General features: G+C 40.3%; 1 protein-coding gene and 1 long non-coding RNA gene across 9 annotated transcripts in view; both read right to left on the bottom strand.

The window, feature by feature from the left end:
* ano10a (anoctamin 10a) overlaps nucleotides 1–19838 on the bottom strand; it is a 306259-nt gene that overhangs the window by 148373 nt on the left and 138048 nt on the right. For all 6 annotated transcript variants that reach the window (XM_077526020.1, XM_077526019.1, XM_077526021.1 and 3 more), the window contains one exon: nucleotides 17480–17599. In XM_077526020.1, coding sequence (XP_077382146.1) covers nucleotides 17480–17599 — 120 coding nt within the window. The remainder of the gene's footprint in view (nucleotides 1–17479; nucleotides 17600–19838) is intronic.
* On the bottom strand, nucleotides 14423–17473 carry LOC144021833 (uncharacterized). Of its 3 annotated transcripts, XR_013284193.1 has the most exons (5): nucleotides 15868–17473; nucleotides 15693–15728; nucleotides 15554–15604; nucleotides 15441–15484; nucleotides 14423–15367 (listed from the first exon to the last, which is right to left on the bottom strand). It is a non-coding gene; the product is annotated as an uncharacterized LOC144021833 (long non-coding RNA). The 3 variants fall into 3 exon arrangements; XR_013284192.1 differs by having other exon boundaries at nucleotides 15693–17473; XR_013284191.1 differs by having other exon boundaries at nucleotides 15554–17473.

The following is a 19838-nucleotide window of genomic DNA, read 5'->3' as shown; positions in this document are numbered from 1 at the left end:
CATTGTGGGCTGTTAAATTTGTCTCCAAATTTTCGTAGCTCGAGCTGCTTCGTACAACTGTGAATGCTTCATTAAGAGGGAATTTTTTCCTTTGCAAACTGTGCATGCCACGGCAATAGCGTGCGACGAAATAAAAAGCTTTCAATAACTTTTCATCTTCAACATTTTAAGATGAATCACACCAAGTTTGGAGATGATCGGATAAACTCTGTAGGAGGAGTTCGTTAAAATAAGACCCCTATGAAATGGCCCAAAAAATGGCAACACGTTCCAAAGTAAATCAAAATGGCGGACTTCCTGTTCGGTTTAGCATATGGTTCAAAAAGAGTTTTTTGTACCTTGAGGGCTGTTACATATGTCTTCAAATGTTGGTAACTCTAGGTGAAATGTACAGCCGGGAATGCTTCATTAAATAAGAATTTTGAAACACAAAATTTGATGCCTCGCCTCTGGCGGACTTCCTGTTAGGTTTAGCATATGGTTCAAAAAGAGTTTTTTGTAGATCATAGTCTGTTACATATGTGTACCAATTTTCGTGGCTCTCAATTAAACGTACCACGGCAATGCTTTGTTAAGTAAGAATTTTGAAACTGTAAATTTGATGCCCCGCCACCGTCATATAGTATGTCAAAAACTTTAGATTTTTTACCATGATGTTGTCCCAGGTGTTGAGATGGTACAGCCCAAGTTTGAAGTCAATCGGGTTAACCGTGTAGGAGAAGCGGGCAAAAGTATGACCCCTGTAAATGTGCAAAAATGGGCCAAAATTGGACATTCAAATACTCATACCTCACTTCCTGTCTATTTTAGGGTACACATATCAAAGAGGTTTTTGTTCATCTGGATGTGCTACAGGTGCCACACAATTTTCGTAGCCATAGGACAATCGTAGCGGGACAGGGATCCGTTAAACCTATGTAGGTGGCGCTACAGAGCCATTTTTCATGTATCATGTATGGCGACTTTAAAATATCAAATTTTTCGCCAGGCCCGATCTCCGTGTAAAGTTTGGTGAGTTTTCGTTCATGTTTAGTGCCTCAAAAATGTGGTTGTTTGCGGAAAAGAATAATAACAAAGAAAAAGAAGAAGAATAATAATAATAAGAATTCCTTCAGGAACAATAGGGACCTCGCAGCGGTCGCTGCTCGGGCCCTAATAATAATAATTTTTACAAAAACAATAGGGACCTCGCAGCGGTCGCTGCTCGGGCCCTAATAATAATAATTTTTACAAAAACAATAGGGACCTCGCAGCGGTCGCTGCTCGGGCCCTAATAAGAAGAATTCCTACAAAAACAATAGGGCCTCGCAGCGGCACCGCCGCCGCCGCTGCTCGGGCCCTAATAATAATAATAATAATAATAATAATAATTATAATAATTATAATTTTTACAAAAACAATAGGGACCTCGCAGCGGTCGCTGCTCGGGCTCTAATAATAATTCGAACGAAAAACAATAGGGACCTCGCAGCGGTAGCTGCTCGGGCCCTAACTAGAGCTGCGAGCAGCTATAAAGGGCCCTCGCAGCCCGGGCCACGTTGGGGTACTTGCACATTGGGGTACTGGCACATTGGAAGCAGAATTTCTTTGAAAATGGCATGATAAACCATTACGTGGATTTTTTTATTTTTTTTTTGCCAGGTGTGATGAGTGTGTCAAGCTCAATGGGTTTTGGTGATTGTTTAAGATCTGTAAAAATCAGCGTCTTTTTTTTTATTTTAGGGAATGAGTTGCCCTGATTTGGTATTTTTTTGCAAAAATACATACACATCATCGCTCGTACTCATTGCACAATGTTGCTTTTATTGTCCATAGAGGCGATCAAAAAAAAAATGAAACGAAATAAAAAAGTACATATGTTTGGATCGGTCTGATGCCAATGAACATATTGAGTGGTGGAAAGTAAAAGAATATTCATAAATGACTTAGTTATCACATTTACAATGAGTTTACAATTTTTGTAAAAATACCGTAAGTGAGGCATTTTTTTATGGTGGGAGGCCCCGGGGACGACCCAGGACACGCTGGAGAGACTATGTCTCTCGGCTGGCCTGGGAACGCCGTGGGATCCCGCCGGAGGAGCTGGTTGAAGTGGCTGGGGAGAGGGAAGTCTGGGTTTCCCTCCTGAAGCTGCTGCCCCCGCGACCCGACCCCGGATAAGCGGAAGAAGATGGATGGATGGATGGAGGACTAGGTGGCGCTGTATTTATAACTGAATTTTGTCATAGAGACACCTTCAGGCCTTGACTATAAATGTACATTTCAAGTATGGGATTTTTTGGAGCATGTACCGGGGAGTTATTAAGCATATCCTTCATTTATGATATTGCTTTTAATATCCATAGAGGCTATCTGCCCTCATCATATAGTATTCAGAAAAGTCAAGATTTTTTCCCCCTGTTGTTGGCTCAGGTCTTGACATGGTCCAGGTCAAGTCTGAAGTCAGTCAGATGAAACGTATAGGAGAAGTGGGCAAAAGTATGCTCCCTGTAAATGTGCTAAAATCGTAAAAAATGGGACATTCAAAAAATTTTCGCTCGCTTCCTGTTCATTTTAGAACATTGGTCCAGAGACTTTTTTTGTAGGTCTTGGGCTCCCTCATACACCTAAAAATTTCCAAAGATCTTGCTTAAACCTACAACCGGGGCTGCTTCGTTAAAAAATTCTAGAGGGCGCTATTGAGTCATTTTTGTAAAAATAGCACAATACATGATAAAACATTACTCATTTTACCAGGCCAGACGTGTGTGCCAAGGTTCATGAGTTTCTGTGCATGTTTAGACCCTCAAAATTGGCGTTGTTTTCTTGGCGAACAGCGCTTAGCCACGCCCACAGCAATTCGCGAAAACTCACAAACTTCGTGTTGTGACATCATGAAGGCCGAAACGTTCTTCTGAGCAAATATGAGGTAGGTCCAGTTAACGTGTTTGGAGAAAAACGTTGAAGAAAATTCGTAAGAAAAAAAATTGCCACTAGGTGGCGCTATGAGTAAGATGAAATACAAGTTCGTAGATGTCTTAAGGGCTGGACTCTCATCAAATGTGTGAAATTTTGAGAAGATAGGATCATAGGATCATCTTAATGCTTTTTCTGACCAATTTTCAACTGGATCCCTTCAACGAGCTCAGCACAGTAGCTAAAAACGTAAAGTATTACATTTGTCACCACTAGGTGGCGCTATATGTATAACTCATTTTTATCATATAAATGTTTTCAGGCCGTGACTATTAAGTTGCATGAGAAGTTTGAGATTTTTTGGAGCTTGTACATGGGAGTTATTAAGCATTTTGTCTTTCTGGACAAATGACATTTTCAAGGCAATATTTGATGCCCCGTCCCCGTCATATAGTATTTCAAAAAGTCAAGATTTTTTGCCCAGTTGTTGTCTCAGGTCTTGAGATGATACATGGCAAGTTTGAAGTCAATTGGATGAAAAATGTTTGCAAAGGGGGAAAGCATGACCACAGTGAATGTGCCAAAATGGGCAAAAATTGGACATTCAAAAATTCATAGCTCACTCCCTGTACATTTTAACGGCTTCCACTGCCTTTTTTGTGCGTCTCGGGGTGCTACACGTGCCTGCCAATTTTCGTAGCTCTAGGTCAAACGGGCCGGGATTGGTTTTTATTTTTCTACGCTAGGTGGCGCTATAGAGTCGCGTTGTTATGACAACTTCATAATATCAAATTTTTCGCCGGGCCTGAAGAGTGTGCAAAGTTTGGTGAGTTTTCATAAATATTTAGGTCCTCAAAAATGAGATTGTTTGCGGAGAATAGAGAATAATAATAACTAGAGCTGCGAGCAGCTATAAAGGGCCCTCGCAGCCCGGGCCACGTTGGGGTACTTGTACGTTGGGGAACTTGCACATTGGGGGTACTGGCACAGTGGAAGCAGAATTTCTTTGAAAATGGCATGATAAACGTGGATTATTTTTTTTTTTTTGCCAGGTGTGATGAGTGTGTCAAGCTCAATGGGTTTTGGGGATTGTTAAGATCTGCAAAAATCAGCGTCTTTTTTTTATTTTTAGGCAATGAGTTGCCCTGATTGGTATTTTTCGTAAAAGTATATATACACACATTATCGCTCGCACTCAATGTTGCTTTTATTGTCCATAGAGGCGATCAAAAAAATAAATAAAACTAAATAAAAAATACGTATGTTTGGATCGGTCTGATGCCAGTGAACATATTGAGTGGTGGAAAGTAAAAGAATATTCATAAATGACTTAGTTATCACACTTACAATGAGTCTACAATTTTTGCAAAAATACCGTAAGTGAGGCATTTTTTTTTTAAGCCTCAAGGACTAGGTGGCACTGTATTTATAACTGAATTTTGTCATAGAGATACCTTCAGGCCTTGACTATAAATATACATTTCAAGTATGGGATTTTTTGGAGCATGTACCAGGGAGTTATTAAGCATAGCCTTCATTCACGATATTGCTTTTAATGTCCAAAGAGGCTATCAAAAATACATAAAACTAAATAACAAAAATATGTATGTTTGGTTAGGTCTGATGCCAGTGAATATTTTGAGTGGTGGAAAGTAAAAGAATATTCCTAAATGACTGAGTTATCACACTTAGAATGAGTTTACATTTTTTGTACAAAATACCGTAAGTGGGGTATTTTTTTTTCATGCCTCAAGGGCTAGGTGGCGCTGCATATATAACTGAATGTTGTCATAGAGATACCTTCAGGCCTTGACGATAAACATACATGTCAAGTTTGGGATTTTTTGGAGCATGTACCGGGAAGTTATAAAGCATATCCTTTTTCAGTGCGAAACACAAAACCAAAAAGATTGCAAAGTTTGGTGAGTTTTCGTAAATGCTTAGGTCCTCAAAAATGCGGTCGTTAGAAGAAGAAGAAGAAGAAGAAGAAGAAGAAGAAGAAGAAGAAGAAGAAGAAGAAGAAGAAGAAGAAGAAGAAGAAGAAGAAGAAGAAGAAGAAGAAGAAGAAGAAGAAGAAGAAGAAGAAGAAGAAGAAGAAGAAGAAGAAGAAGAAGAAGAAGAAGAAGAAGAAGAAGAAGAAGAAGAAGAAGAAGAAGAAGAAGAAGAACAACAACAACAACAACAACAACAACAACAACAACAACAACAACAACTAGAGCTGCGAGCAGCTATAAAGGGCCCTCGCAGCCCGGGCTACGTTGGGGTACTTGCACATTGGGGTACTGGCACATTGGAAGCAGAATTTCTTTGAAAATGGCATGATAAACCATTACGTGGATTATTATTTTTTTTTTGCCAGGTGTGATGAGTGTGTCAAGCTCAATGGGTTTTGGTGATTGTTTAAGATCTGCAAAAATCAGCGTCTTTTTTTATTTTAGGCAATGATTTGGTATTTTTTGCAAAAATACATAGACACATCATTGATCGTACTCATTGCACAATGTTGCTTTTATTGTACATAGAGGCGATCAAAAAAAAAAGAAACTAAATAAAAAAGTACATATGTTTGGATCGGTCTGATGCCAATGAACATATTTAGTGGTGGAATATAAAAGAATATTCATAAATTACTTAGTTATCATATTTACAATGAGTTTACAATTTTTGTAAAAAATACCGTGAGGGAGGCATTTTTTTATGACTCAAGGATTAGGAGGCGCTGTATTTATAACTGAATTTTGTCATAGAGATACCTTCAGGCCTTGACTATAAATATACATTTCAAGTATGGGATTTTTTGGAGCCTGTACCTGGGAGTTATTAAGCATATCCTTCATTTACGATTTTGCTTTTAACTCATTCACTGCCAGCCATTTTCAGAAAAGCGAGCTTCAGCTTGCCAGCCATTTTTGAGGATTTTGACTCATTTTTGAAGACCCACAGAATATTTTGTTCTATAGGTATATATACATGGAACCCACCAAATGAAAGGTTAAACCCTCTTCTTTCATTTAAAAAAAAAAGTAAGTTTCTAACATTCTCCCTTCTCTAGTTATTCGCATTAGAACAACACTAAGTTTAACCAATTTTTCTGTTTTTGACTAGAAAACGGAGAAAAACAGCTTTTTGTGAAAAGGTTCCTTTTGAGTTAAATTTTGACTTTGATGCCAATACTCTGCTTTTGTAGCATCTCAAACATCTGAACAGTCCTTTCCTTCGTTACAACAACATAAAAAACACAGAAAAATGTATTTTGATGGTAAATTTATTGATAACTATTGACAATTCAGATGAAGCAAAACAAAAACATTTTGAACTACATATACAAGTGGGAAAAATTTTGAACTACATACAACAATACAACTATTTACAATATTTACAACAACAAAAAATAAATTCATTTTGAACTATATACATGTTTTGTGCATATGCACGAGTATGTGGGTGCGCACTGCTTGTATGAACTTTCAACTATTTACAAGTGTGTGTGGGTGCATGTGTGCGTGTGCATGTGAGAGAATGTGTATCGCCCCTATGATGTGTATTGTTTTTTGGTGTGGTATGATGTGAAGCAGCTTCCTGGGTGCAAGGGTACATGGCAAGCTGCACACCACATGGTGGTCTCCCTCCTTAGGCCTTTTCGTTGGCACACCCGACACCTTCTTGTTGGCACCAACTTCTTGCTGGTGGGCACCAACTTCTCCAGCCGATGTCTGCCCATTTGCCCATCAAGCCTGCTCTCCGGGTCTTTCATGTATGGGGCCCTTGTTTGTTTCCCCACAGCTTGCTCATCACCCTGTCCAACTTGCTTTTTCACGGTCCATGAAACAACAACCTTTTTTATAAACGCAAGTAAGGTTGCAGGCTTCTGTGGGTTTTTGACTCTGTATAAAACATGTGCATTGAACATGCACAATTGAAAAAGATAAGTGACAAACTTCATTGACCAATTGACAGAGCGCCTGAGGAAGGGGTAATAAACAATGTTTTGGTCTAGTTTGTCCACCCCATTCATTGAAGCATTGTACTCCACAACACATTCCGGTTTGAGAATGGTGACTTTCTCCTTGTTCCCCTTCTGCCACACTTCGACAGGATGCGTTCTGTCTTTATGGCAGGTTGTCACCATCTTGACAGTCCGCTTGTCCTGCCATGCAACAACCATCACCTTCTCATTGTGACAGACAAGCTTGCCATTTGCCCCCAAGCTTGTCTTGTTTGCCTCTCTTATGAGCTGAGGCTCCCCACGGTTCTTTCGGAGCGTCCCACACACATTCGTCTTTGCTGAAAGAAGACGCTCACAGAGGCCAATAGAATTATAGAAATTGTCCATAAACAGGGTATATCCCTGACCTGTGAGGCGGTCAAGTAGTGTAAAAACAATGTCAGGCAGGGTATGGGATACACCAATGTATGGCATCAAGTTGAAGCAGTAGCCAGTCTCAGAATCACAAAGAATATATGATTTAATCCCATATTTGATGGGTTTTTGGGGGTTGTACACTTTGAAGGAGAGCCGACCACGCCACATCATCATGCCCTCATCTATACAAATGTTTTTTTTTGGAGTGTACAGATCTTTGAATTTGGCCACTACATAGTCCAGGACTGGGCGGACCTTGTGCATTTTGTCTGATGTATCATGTGCAGTGCCATTGAAGTGTAAATACCACCAAATAATTTGATATCTATTTCTGGACATTGTTTGTCCAAAAAAAGGTGTGCTCTCAAATTCCTCTACACTCCAGTAGTCTTCCAAGACAGGTTTCTTGATGAACCCTGTAATGAAACTTAGGCCAAGGAAGGTTTTGAGTTCTTCTACAGTAAGTGGCCTCCAGTCGTGACTTCTACTGTATGGAAGTCCACAGGGGTTTTCCTGCAACGAATCAAGCGCGTTGGCATTTGTCTCATCAACAATATGCTGCAGCAGCTCATTGGTGATGAAAAGCTCGAGAAAATCGACCGGCAGGTCTGACTCCAGCTCCGCAGCAGAGCCCTGGGGTCCAGGCTTAGCAGTGAAGCGAATCCTTTTTGGCCTCCAGTGTGTCTGCTTCCAGGATTGATCCTCACTTCGGTTCAATGATCCAACTGTAAATTACAGAAAAATAAATACCATGAATTTTTTATTTATTGATGTGGTGTGATTTGTACTAAAAACGTTTTTACCTCTTTTAGCACCACCCAAAGCAGCCGCAGTTTTTCTGGATGTACCTGCTGTGAAACATAGAATCAAAAGATTACTTTTTGTTTTATTGCTATATTTTTTTGCGGATTTTTTTATTTATTTTTTTTACCTCTCTTTGCTCTGCCAATCTGTGAGACCCGACTGGTGGATGGCCCCTCTGTAAATAATAGCAGCATATGATTTTTACTGCTGCCTGGATTTTTTTTCCTCTTTACCTTTGCTAAACATTTTCCTGCCCTTTCATACACTTAGATTTACACTAGTCATTTTCTCCTCATTGCTTGACTTAGTCTAGCTTTTTATATACATGCACAGATGTCGATCACTGAAAGAAGAACAATAAATAAGACTAACTAGTCCTTCTAGCATCAATGCTGTACTCCGTATCACATTTTTATCCCCACCCACATCGACAGAAAACCACAACTCGTACAGGATTTGACGATCGCGCAAGTTAGCTCATTATCACAACACATTTACGTCCACAGCAATAAAATGCATCATCTGTACAGCTGTTAGTAATGGCAACTGTGGCAACAGTGTAATAAATGAAGTGCATATAACGGAAAGACGAGGTGATCGCGAGTAAAGGAAAAGTTAGCGAGTTAGCACGTTAGCTCTCACCGTCATCGCTACTCTACGATGTGTCCGAGTCTTCGCTCCATTCAGGGGTTTTTGTGGGCAGATACTCATCCGATGAGTCGCATGACGTGTCCGTCCATTCAGTGGAATCGATGGATGCAGCAACAGATTCCTCCTGACTGCATTGTGAGCTCACGGGCTGACTAACATGCGGCTCCGTTTGCACACGTGGTACCTTGCTCCTCAACGTCATCTTTTCCCTTCTTTGATCGTCATTTTCGTTCAAAGATGACGATCCTCCACGTTTCTGGCTGGACTTTGGTTTCAACAAACTCTCCTCCAGTGTAAGCTGTCTAAAAGTAGACATAATGCTGGATTTGCTATTCTAATATGCTCTGCTATGCTAATATGCTCCGCTCTGCTCCGCTCCTCAACTACTCCTCAACTTCCGTTGGTGCGTCACGATGGATAAGCTCACTCCCAAGGCAGTGCTGCCATCTAGTGGTGGAAGTAAATAGGCTACAACCTTGAAAATCACACATCGGATGCCCCAGACCTTTATCCACAGTTTGCCATTAAAAAAAGGGATTGACGAATTAACTCGTCGAAGGCAGGGGGCGCTATTTTTCACTTTAACGAACCTACTCGTCCAAGGCAGTGAATGAGTTAATGTCCATAGAGGCTATCAAAAATCAATAAAACTAAATAACAAAAATATAGGTGGCGCTATAGAGTCGCGTTGTTATGACAACGTCATATCATCAAATTTTTCGCCGCGCCCGAAGAGATTGCAAAGTTTGGTGAGTTTTCGTAAATGTTTAGGTCCTCAAAAATGCGCTCGTTTACGGAGAAGAAAAAGAAGAAGAAGAAGAAGAAGAAGTCTTAGAAAAACAAGAGGGACCTCGCAGCGGTCGCTGCTCGGGCCCTAATAATTCTTACAAAAACAAGAGGGACCTTGGTCGCTGCTCGGGCCCTAATAATAATAATAATAATAATAATAATTTTTACAAAAACAAAAGGGACCTCGCAGCAGTCGCTGCTCGGGCCCTAACAACAGTAAAAATGAAAACTTTACTCCAGCCTCTTCATTTTTCCACTTTGACTGTTTGCTATCTGTCAATTTGTGTTGGACACACACATTGAGGACAGAATAGTAAAAAAGCGGCTTCACAACGACACTACAGAATCAAGGAAAGAGAAATACTGTTTAAGATCAAGGCTAATAAGAAAATTGTTCACATTCATTGTTGGAGGAACTCAATCAACAATGTCACGTGCAACTCAGGCCTCATCAAGTTAAATGCTCGCCCAGAGAACTACTGGGCTTGGAAGTCCTCATTCCAGAATGCCACAGGAGGACTAAACTTAAGCACCAGTGACCTTCTAACAAAATGGCTAGGAAATCAATCTTCAGAGCACATCATGAGAATTCGTTCTGTGCATGTCGTTAACCCTGCTGTAGGCTTGGAGATGGCATGGAACCGCTTGGAGGAGTGTTATGGCTCCCCTGAAGTCATCGAGAGGGCTCTTTTTGAAAGGTTAGAGAACTTTCCCAAGATCAATTTCAAGGAGGCTTTAAAGCCCAGGTAGCTTGGAGACCTACTAAGGTAGTTAGAGTCAGCAAAATCTGAAGGCTACTTACCTGGTCTCTCACTCCCAGAGGAGTTAAACCCATTGTTGAAAAACTCTCATACAATCAGCAAGAGAGGTGGTTAGCTCAGGGTTCTCAGTACAAAGAACAGTATAATGTATCATTTCATCCATTCTCTTTATTCACAGATTTCATATGCAATGAGGCAAAAAGAAGAAACGACCTCAGTTTTACTCTTCCAACCAGCTCTACAGCTCCATCCAGCAGTTCACATAAGTCCACCACGGTTCAAAGTAGGCCCGAATAAGTGAAAGGAAAAGCAGGAAACTTATGTGAAAAATATGTCTGCTCACAAGACTGAAATTGCATCACAGCACTCAGCTTCACAGTCATACACCACAAACAGCAAGCCAAATGACATTGATAAGCAGTGTCCTATTCATAAAAATAAAACATCCGCTGAGAAGATGTCGAGGCTTTCGAAGCAAGCCGCTGGAAGAACGTAAGGGTTTTCTAAAAGAGAATGGCATCTGCTTTCGGTGTTGTTCCTCTACAACTCACCTTGCAAAGAAATGTGAAGCGGTCTTGAAGTGTACCGAGTGTCAGAGTGACAGCCACATTGCTGCACTATACCCTGGACCTGCTCGTTGGGAGAGCAGCAACCCCTCGTTTGAGCACGGTGGGGAGAGCAATGGAGAAGCAAGTCAGTCAGATGTCACATCCAGATGCATAGAAGTGTGTGACAGTGGGAAGGAACCTAGGTCTTGTTCCAAGATCTGCCTGGTGAGAATTTACCCCAAGGCACACCAAGACAAAGCTATTAACTCATTGACTGCCATTGACGGAAAAAGACGTCAAATAATGCATTTTTGCTGGGCTGGCAGTGAATGTGTTAAACACAATGTGCCAATATATTTTGTGATTATATTGCAGCATCCTTTTTTCCTTTTTTTTTTTTTTTTTAGGGAAATGTTGCTTAAAAATCCATCAATTTTGGTTACATCTCATCTTAAGTCATTGACTGCCATTGACGAAAAAAGACGTCAAATAATGCATTTTTGCTGGGCTGGCAGTGAATGTGTTTAGGTCTATGTTATTTTAGACGATCAAAGTAACAAGTCATTAGTGCGATCAGAATTCTTCAACCTCTTCCAAATTGAAGGATTAGACTCACCATACACATTGCGCACATGCGCAGGTACTACTGAAACCTCAGGAAGACGAGCTACAGGATTCATGGTGGAGTCATTGGATGAAATGACAAAAGTGACGCTTCCCACACTCATCAAGTGTAATCACATGCCCGATGATCGGTCAGAGATCCCAACACCTGCAGCTGCACAGCATCATGCTCATCTGAGGTCCATAGCCCACAAGATCCCATGCCTCGATCCAGACGCTCAAATATTACTCCTTTTGGGACGCGACATCCTTCAGGTGCACAAGGTCAGAGAGAATCGCAACGGTCCTCCTAACTATGCTCAGAGGCTCGACCTTGGCTGGGTTGTCGTCGGCAATGTCTGTTTGGGATCAGCACACAAGCCAGACTGTCACCTCTTTCCGAACCAACGTGCTTGAAAATGGGCGCCCGTCTCGCCTGTCTCCATGCCCTAAGCACCTTAAAGTGAAAGAAATGTTTTGCAAGACAACATTTGATGACGGTGGTCTTGGCAACTCAATCTTTGAAAAGACCAAAGATGACGATAAAGTGGGTCTCTCCATTGAAGATAAGCTGTTCCTTGAGCTGATGAATAGAGAGATGTTCATGGACAACACCAACAGTTGGGTAGCAACACTCCCCTTCCACGCCCACGGCTCCCAGACAACCGAGAGCAGGCTCTCAGCCGCCTTGCTTCCCTTCAACGCACCCTAGCAAAAAAACCTGAAATGAAGAGTCATTTCCTGGGCTTCATACAAAAAATATTAGGAGGAGGCGGCGGAGGCGGAGGCGAAGGAGAAGGAGAAGGAGAAGGAGAAGGAGAAGGAGAAGGAGAAGAAGAAGAAGAAGAAGAATTCCTTCAGAAACAATAGGGCCTCGTAGCGGCACCGCCGCCACCGCTGCTCGGTGGCAAAAAAATATATATATTACACATGTAAAGGTTTATCATGCCATTTTCAAAGAAATTCTGCTTCCAATGTGCCAGTACCCCAATGGGCAAGTACCCCAACATGGCCCGGGCTGCGAGGGCCCTTTATAGCTGCTCGCAGCTCTAGTTATTATTGTGGGAATGCTGAAATATGTTGTTGCTCACCTTTGTTATTATTATTTCAGGAATATTTTATTCTCCTCACTTTTTTGCAGTCAAACTACTCCCACATAATACTTCCAATTTACACAGTTCAAATTTCAACAAAATTCACGCCTTTCAGGGTATATATATCGTCTGAGTCCACATTAGTTACAGTACTCACAATTTAATGTTAAATATCAACTTTTCCCCATTAATTTTCAATGGGACTGACACAGAATTTTTTCTAAGTTCCACTTTCCACACCCACTTCCATACATACAACTAACCATCATTACTAGCTCTCTGACACTGCTGGGTGGCGCAGTTGGGAGAGTGTGTTGTACAGTAACCAGGAGGTCGCAGGTTCAAATCCCACCTGCGAATATACATTGCAAATGTATCCGTGGCAATTATGCTAAGGGATATAAGTGTATACCAACTTACTTTCATATCAGGAAATGCGTTATAGTGAAATTATTAAACGCATGTGTCCCCAATCAGCGTTAATGCTGTTCAGTATCAGATGGCACTTTCAAATACAAATACGCCATTAGCCATTGATGTCAACATCTGTCTTAGCTAAGTGGTAGAAGATCTGCCTTGCATTACCCAGGCCAGCCAATGTGTGGGTTCAAATCTTACGTGGGAAATCTTTTATTTTTTTATTTATTTATTATTTTTTTAATTTCAGAAGTCGTAATTAGCGTTGTTCCGATACCCTTTTTTGGCTCCCGATACCGATACCCAGCTCTGCATTATCGGCCGATACCGATACCATGCCGATAGTTAAGGGTTTTTTTCCTCAACATGAAAAAGCTGTCCTGCCATTGGTTCAGAGCATTCAAGGGCCAATAGGATATCTTAGATCGGCATGCACTGATCATGTCATATATCAGTGAATGTGGTGCACAAGCAAGACACAAGATACTGCATCCAAAATCCTATATTAACGTTGGAATTAATGCAATCGGCATGTTACTTGTGAGTAGTCACCGATGCCAAGACCACTGTTTTTATGCAGTATCGGCACCTCTGCCGATACCAGTATCACACAACACTAGTCGTAATACAAGAAGTTAACATCCACTTCATTAAATGTCATTTGACATTAACTTTTTTTTTTCAGTTTTAATCCACATTTTCATTGAAATGATTAAACGCATGTGGCTCCATTCAGCAATACCTTTCGGCATCAGATGACACTTTTAAATGCAAATACGCCATTAGCCATGGGTGTCACCATCTTATTTAGGTCAGTGATAAGACATCGGTTTGTGTTACCCAGGCCAGAATCCCAAACTTGACATGTATGTTTATAGTCAAGGCCTGAAGGTATCTCTATGACAACATTCAGTTATAAATACAGCGCCACCTAGCCCTTGAGGCATAAAAAAATAACCCACAAATGGTATTTTGTACAAAAAATGTAAACTCATTGTGTGATAACTAAGTCATTAATATGAATATTATTTTACTTTCCACCACTCAAAATGTTCACTGGCATCAGACCTATCCAAACATACGTACTTTTTATTTTGTAATTCATTTTTTATAGCCTCGATGGACAATAATAGCAACATCATGAATGAAGGATATGCTTAATAACTCCCCGGTACATGCTCCACAAAATCCCAAACTTGACATGTATATTCATAGTCAAGGCCTGAAGGTATCTCTATGACAACATACAGTTATAAATACAGCGCCACCTAGCCCTTGAGGCATAAAAAAGAAATACCCCAAATAGGGTATTTTGTACAAAAAATTTAAACTCATTATAAGTGTGAAAACTAAGTTATTCATTCTTTTACTTTCCACCACTCAAAATGTTACTGGCATCAGACCAATCCAAACATATGTACTTTTTTATTTTGTTTGATTTATTTTTGATAGTCTCTATGGACAATAAAAGCAACAATGTGCAATGAGTAAAACGAGCGATGATGTGTATATATACTTTTACAAAAAATACCAATCAGGGTAACTCATTTCCTAAAAATAAAAAAGGACACACATATTTGCAGATCTTAACTCTTTGACTGCCAGCCATTTTTGGAAAAGGTAACCCCATAGTGCCAGCTGATTTACAGAATTTTACCGATCTTTCAAGCTTCACAGAAAATGTATTAGGACTATGGAAAAGCGGATACTACCAAATGAAAGATTGAAGTCTCATCTTTCATCTAAAAAAAAGAAGTTTGTTTCTACCTTATTCAGATCTTCAGTAATCAACAATAGAAAACAGCTTCGTTTCACCCAAATCCTCTATTTTCTTCCAAAATATGGAGAAATCAAGCTTTTTGTGAAACGATGTTATTTCATGCACTCTAGTGAATTTGGCACTTTTTTTTTTTTGCATGAGTGATTCTACAAACACCTAAACTTCTATAAAACACTACCCCAACAATTTAAAAAAAAAGTGTTTTGTGATTGAAAAATAACAGTTTATTTACATTCAACAGGAGCAATCCGAACAAACAATTTGGAAAACTCTTTGCAAACTATTTACACGTGCGCAACTGCGCATGTGTGGTGTGTGTGTGTGTACGTGTTACTATTTACAATTGTGTGCATGTTTCAACGACACAATTTTTCTTTTTGTGTGGTATTTTGTGGAGCAATCCCGTGCGTGCTCGGGGGATGCAGCAGGATTTGCATCACAGTTTTTGTCAGTCTGCTTCTGCATGGACTGATTTGCGTAGAGGTTGGTATGATGAATGATGTGCTGGAGAAGTTCATCCGTGATGAAGAGCTCCAGGATGTCAGCTGGCAGGTGGGAATTCAGCTCTGCTGCAGCATCCCTTGGTCCTGGTTTTGCAGCAAAGGGGAAGATGGTTGGCTGCCAGTCAACTTCAACTTCAAGCCAGCCAGAATCTTTGGGATCTGCAAATGTACATTTCAATATCAAATATTATTTTAGAGCACTGTGATGCAATGTGTGGGTGTGCATGTTTACCTTTTCTTTCTTGGATATATTGGTTGATGCACATTCTGTAAATTCTAGAAGACGTTTACCATCAAATACTTTATTAGTGCTGTGGAGAATCTTTTTTTCTTTTCTTTTTTTACCTTTGTTCTGCTCACTGTGAGAATGGTCACTTTGGGCCCTATGAGTAGGAGCTGAAAGAAACATGTACAATAACAATACTATCGAAAGACTTTCCTTTTATTGTTGCTGTGTATTGAATTTTTTATTTATTTTTTTTACCTTTCTTTGTCGTAGAACCAGCGGTCGGAGCACGATCTATAAAATATACATTCACGTTTGTATAGGTAATAGATGTTCTAGTGTATATCAGCACATTTACACACGCTGCCAGCAGATCGCCCGAAAAGTTAGGAAAGTAATCTTACAAGCAATCTCTTAGCATGTTAGCGCTTACCTTCACGTTCTTTGGAGGACGAAAGACTGTCCAAGACTGTCTTGCATCGGACCCACAGTAGTCGTCATTGTCCGATGAAACGTCATCTGTGCAGACGTACTCCGTTGTGCACCACTTTTCTCCGGTGTTAGCATCGCTAGCCAGTGGGGCCTTAGGACGTTATTAGCATCGCTAGCCGGTGGGGCCTTAGGACGTGGTCGAAACGGCCGCATCACCGCTTCAACTATGACTTAACCCCATCATCACTGTGCTCTTGAACATTGGTCGATGCTTTTGAGCTTTGAAAATAAGGATCAAGCGTGAGCTGATTGCCATCTGTAGCCTTTTTGACTCCCAAGCCATTCTCTCCCCCTCAACACTCTAGCTCAGCCTCTCTTCTTCTACTGTTGTCTCCTACCCGATCTTGTCCAAAAGACTCATCACAGTCATCTAGTGGCCAGGAATACTCATTATAGTAACCCGATCAGCTTGATACGTGGAGCACAGCTGCCCAAGGCTTTCCTCTAACCGTTTCCATAAAAAAAAAACATAGTAGACGTCAATAGACTTTTATGGCAGCCTATCCTAGGATTATACTGAACGTTTTTAAACGTTTTTGGCGGTCAAAGAGTTAACATTCACCAAAACCCATTGAGCTTTACACACTCATCGCACCTGGCAAAAACATTCCACATGTAAAGGTTTATTATGCCATTTTCAAAGAAATTCTGCTTCCAATGTGCCACTACCCCAACGTGCCAGTACCCCAACGTGGCCCTCGCAGCTCTAGTTTATTTTGATACCCGAGTTTCCGAGCTGAGAGAACTTTTCAAGTTTCATCATGGCGGAGAGTGCCGTAGGATTCGTGACTGGCAAGAAATATTAACACTTATATGGGCTTTGTCGTCCGCTAGCAGGTTGTTTTAGTTTTACACAATTACGTAGCATATGTCTTGTCCTTTACAACAATTATTTGCCGTACTTGTTCGGTTTTACGAGCAAATACGACATCAGCTGCCCAGTGTACTTTGTTGCTACAACAACAAAAGCACATGAACAGAACTCAGTAGTAATTAGAAGTGTCCGAGAGGTACGGTCTCTCTTTCCCATAGCATGTGAAGGCAGGGTAAAAGTTAGGTTTACATTCCACAGCCAATTTTGTCACAGCCAATTTTTTGCTTTAATTTCATTGTTCATGGTTCTGACAACATGACGTGGAGAAATCTTTGAGTAGCACTCACAGATATAGCTTATGGTATAAGAGAAAATTTATAAATGCATTCTTGCCAATGAAATGTGCATGTCACGCTTCTTGTAGACTTATAGGTACAACCATCCGCCACACAAAGCAGCATTTCACCGCAGAGAGTAAATAACATGGAAATGCTGTGGGAAAAATCTATATTTTCTAGTTCGGTGGGCTTATCGGGTGGCAAAGTAAGATGGCCGCCGGTGGCTTCACTTCTGGCTATGGTGAATAAGAGGCATTGTGAGTCCATTCATATATAAGTCATCTTTGTTTGCGCACTGTAGCCCATGGAACGCCCAAGAAATTTGTATGAATGCACAGACACACGGAAAATTAGAGGAAACATTGCCTGTAATTTCTTTTTTTCTTTTTTTTCTTACTTACCTAGAGGCTGGAGGGATGGCTTGACCTTTTTGTACCACTTAAAAGAAAGTCTCTTCAGTTCCTCTCTGTCATGGAGTGGAAACATTTGGATGAGTATTCTTTTGGATTGCAGTCTACGTACTGAAATGACGAGAGGAAAAATTGCATTTATCAAAGTTTCAATTACCATATTCTAACCATTAACAAACCAGATTTGTTGCCATCTTCTTTTATAATGCATGCTCAAGTTTACATTTTTAGAGTTGAGTGACGACAGAGTAAGCATGGACAATGGTTTATGGTCTCTGCCAGGCTTGAAGGCCCCACAGGGTGGCCGTCAAAGGTGCGCTCCAAAGCCAGATAATAAGGGCACCTCCAAAGCCAGCAGATCAGACTCCGGAAGGATTGCAATCTGCAATACTGAGCCTGAAGGCAATTCCTGACTTGATGAACTCTGTCCCGACTAAACAGTTTTTTTTGTTTGTTTGTTTTTTCATTTCTTCATCAACTGGCCTACTGGCAAACCTCAAACGCGGGCAAATTTGATCACCACAAATTTTGCCACTTCCCAGACCAAAAACTAGACCAGCTATAAGTGCAACTTTCCAGACATTAAACAGATTGTACAAATTGGTATTTCTAATTGGGTTGAGTGGAGTGGCGGTGTTTGTGATTTGTGTTCACTGTTTGCAATGTAGTTTTATATGGGGAGAGATTTAGCTGAAATAAATTTGTGATTTTCATGTTTTTCAGATCCACAAACATTTTCTTGAGTTTCACTTGTTTTTCAGATCCACAAATATATCCGCGATTTTCCCATCTTTTTTTATTTTTGTGTGTGCGTTTTCCATGACTTATGAGATGTCGAAAGTGCGTTTGTGGATAGTCACGCACGAGCATTTATTTCTGAGACAAAAAAACATCATGCTGTTTCGAGATATTGACACACACAAGCAGGGGCGTGCAGTGACCTTTGAAGGGGCAGGTGCTCAAATAAAAAAAAAGGGGCACATGTTTCACTGATGGAATTCGAGCATCGTCGACCCACTCTGGGTTCGAACTGCTGCATCACCTTGGAAGTGAAGCACACTGATAAGTTAAAAGTCAGCAAAAGGCAAAATACCCTCTGAAAGCTCAGAGAAGGGAAGTTATACTAAAGTACAATCGCACAGCTCAAGCTGGCGTCTGTTACACGTTAGAAGAGTTTGAAATTTACAATATAACTCATCGTACTATACTTCTGCAAGCCTGTAATGACACCCTTCTTTAATCTTGAGCTGGCTGAATTGTAGCAGCCAATCCAAAATTCACGATGAACTTTACATATGACCGCAACACACAATTTTCATTGTCTATTGCCCCTTAAACATCAGAATTGATTCAAGCCTAAACTGTAAAACCAAGTCTTGACCCTCGGAAAGAGGTCTGGAGTTGTGAGGACCGACCAAAATGTCTCCACTTCACAAAAATGTCATTTTTGAACTGTTGGTTAAAAATTCATTTTCGTTCTCAATGTACACACACATTTATACCACAAAAACACGGAATGAATGACACTATCAATAAAACGGCAATGTTAGCCAAAGCTAACATGTAGCTGGTAACCTCACTCCCTCCATGCTGAATAAAAGAACGAAAGGCTAATTACAACTCGTGTCACTACATTTTAAAGTAGGCTAGCATGCAATGTAAGAGTAGAAGACAGTCAGACTCTGATAATACCTACAAGTTCGATCAAATTACGAGGCATGTTTTGCGCAAGTTTTCTGCAATAAACTACTTGTCTTTATGCCATCAAAGAAAAAGTGAAAACACAGTGAACAGTTTACCGAGCAGTTGCCTTCCTTCGCTGGTTGGATTTAAGGCCGTACGATACAGACAAAATTTTATATCTTGTGTTTTTTGTCAGACATCTCTATTCTTTGGTCTGACTCAGCATGAGACTTTGCATCGTTTCAGTGTTTTATGGCGTCTGCATGCTGCAATTTATTTTAGTGATACTTATTTACTTACACATATTCACTTCTCTATATCTTATTAATATATTATTACTTTTATTTACTTGTATACCTACATACTTATATTAATTTTATTTTGTGTTATTTCATTTCACTTGGCTCTACTCCAAGACTGATAATGATACAAGAACGATATTATATGGGTTCAGGGAAAACTAAGCAAAATATCATTCTAAAAGGATCATGTGTAAAGTGCATTGTTTATTAGAACTTGGTGACAGTCAACATTAACTCATTCAAACCCAAAAACGTATAAATATGTTTTGTCCTGCACGGCCAAAAATTTATTTATGCATTTTTTTTATGTTTTGTTTATGCTAGAACATACAGCCGACTTTGATACAGCTTCTGACATGAAGAGG

The sequence above is a fragment of the Festucalex cinctus genome, chromosome 7, assembly GCF_051991245.1.
Source record: "Festucalex cinctus isolate MCC-2025b chromosome 7, RoL_Fcin_1.0, whole genome shotgun sequence".
Classification (NCBI taxonomy): domain Eukaryota; kingdom Metazoa; phylum Chordata; class Actinopteri; order Syngnathiformes; family Syngnathidae; genus Festucalex; species Festucalex cinctus.
This window is presented reverse-complemented; position numbering and strand designations above follow the sequence as displayed.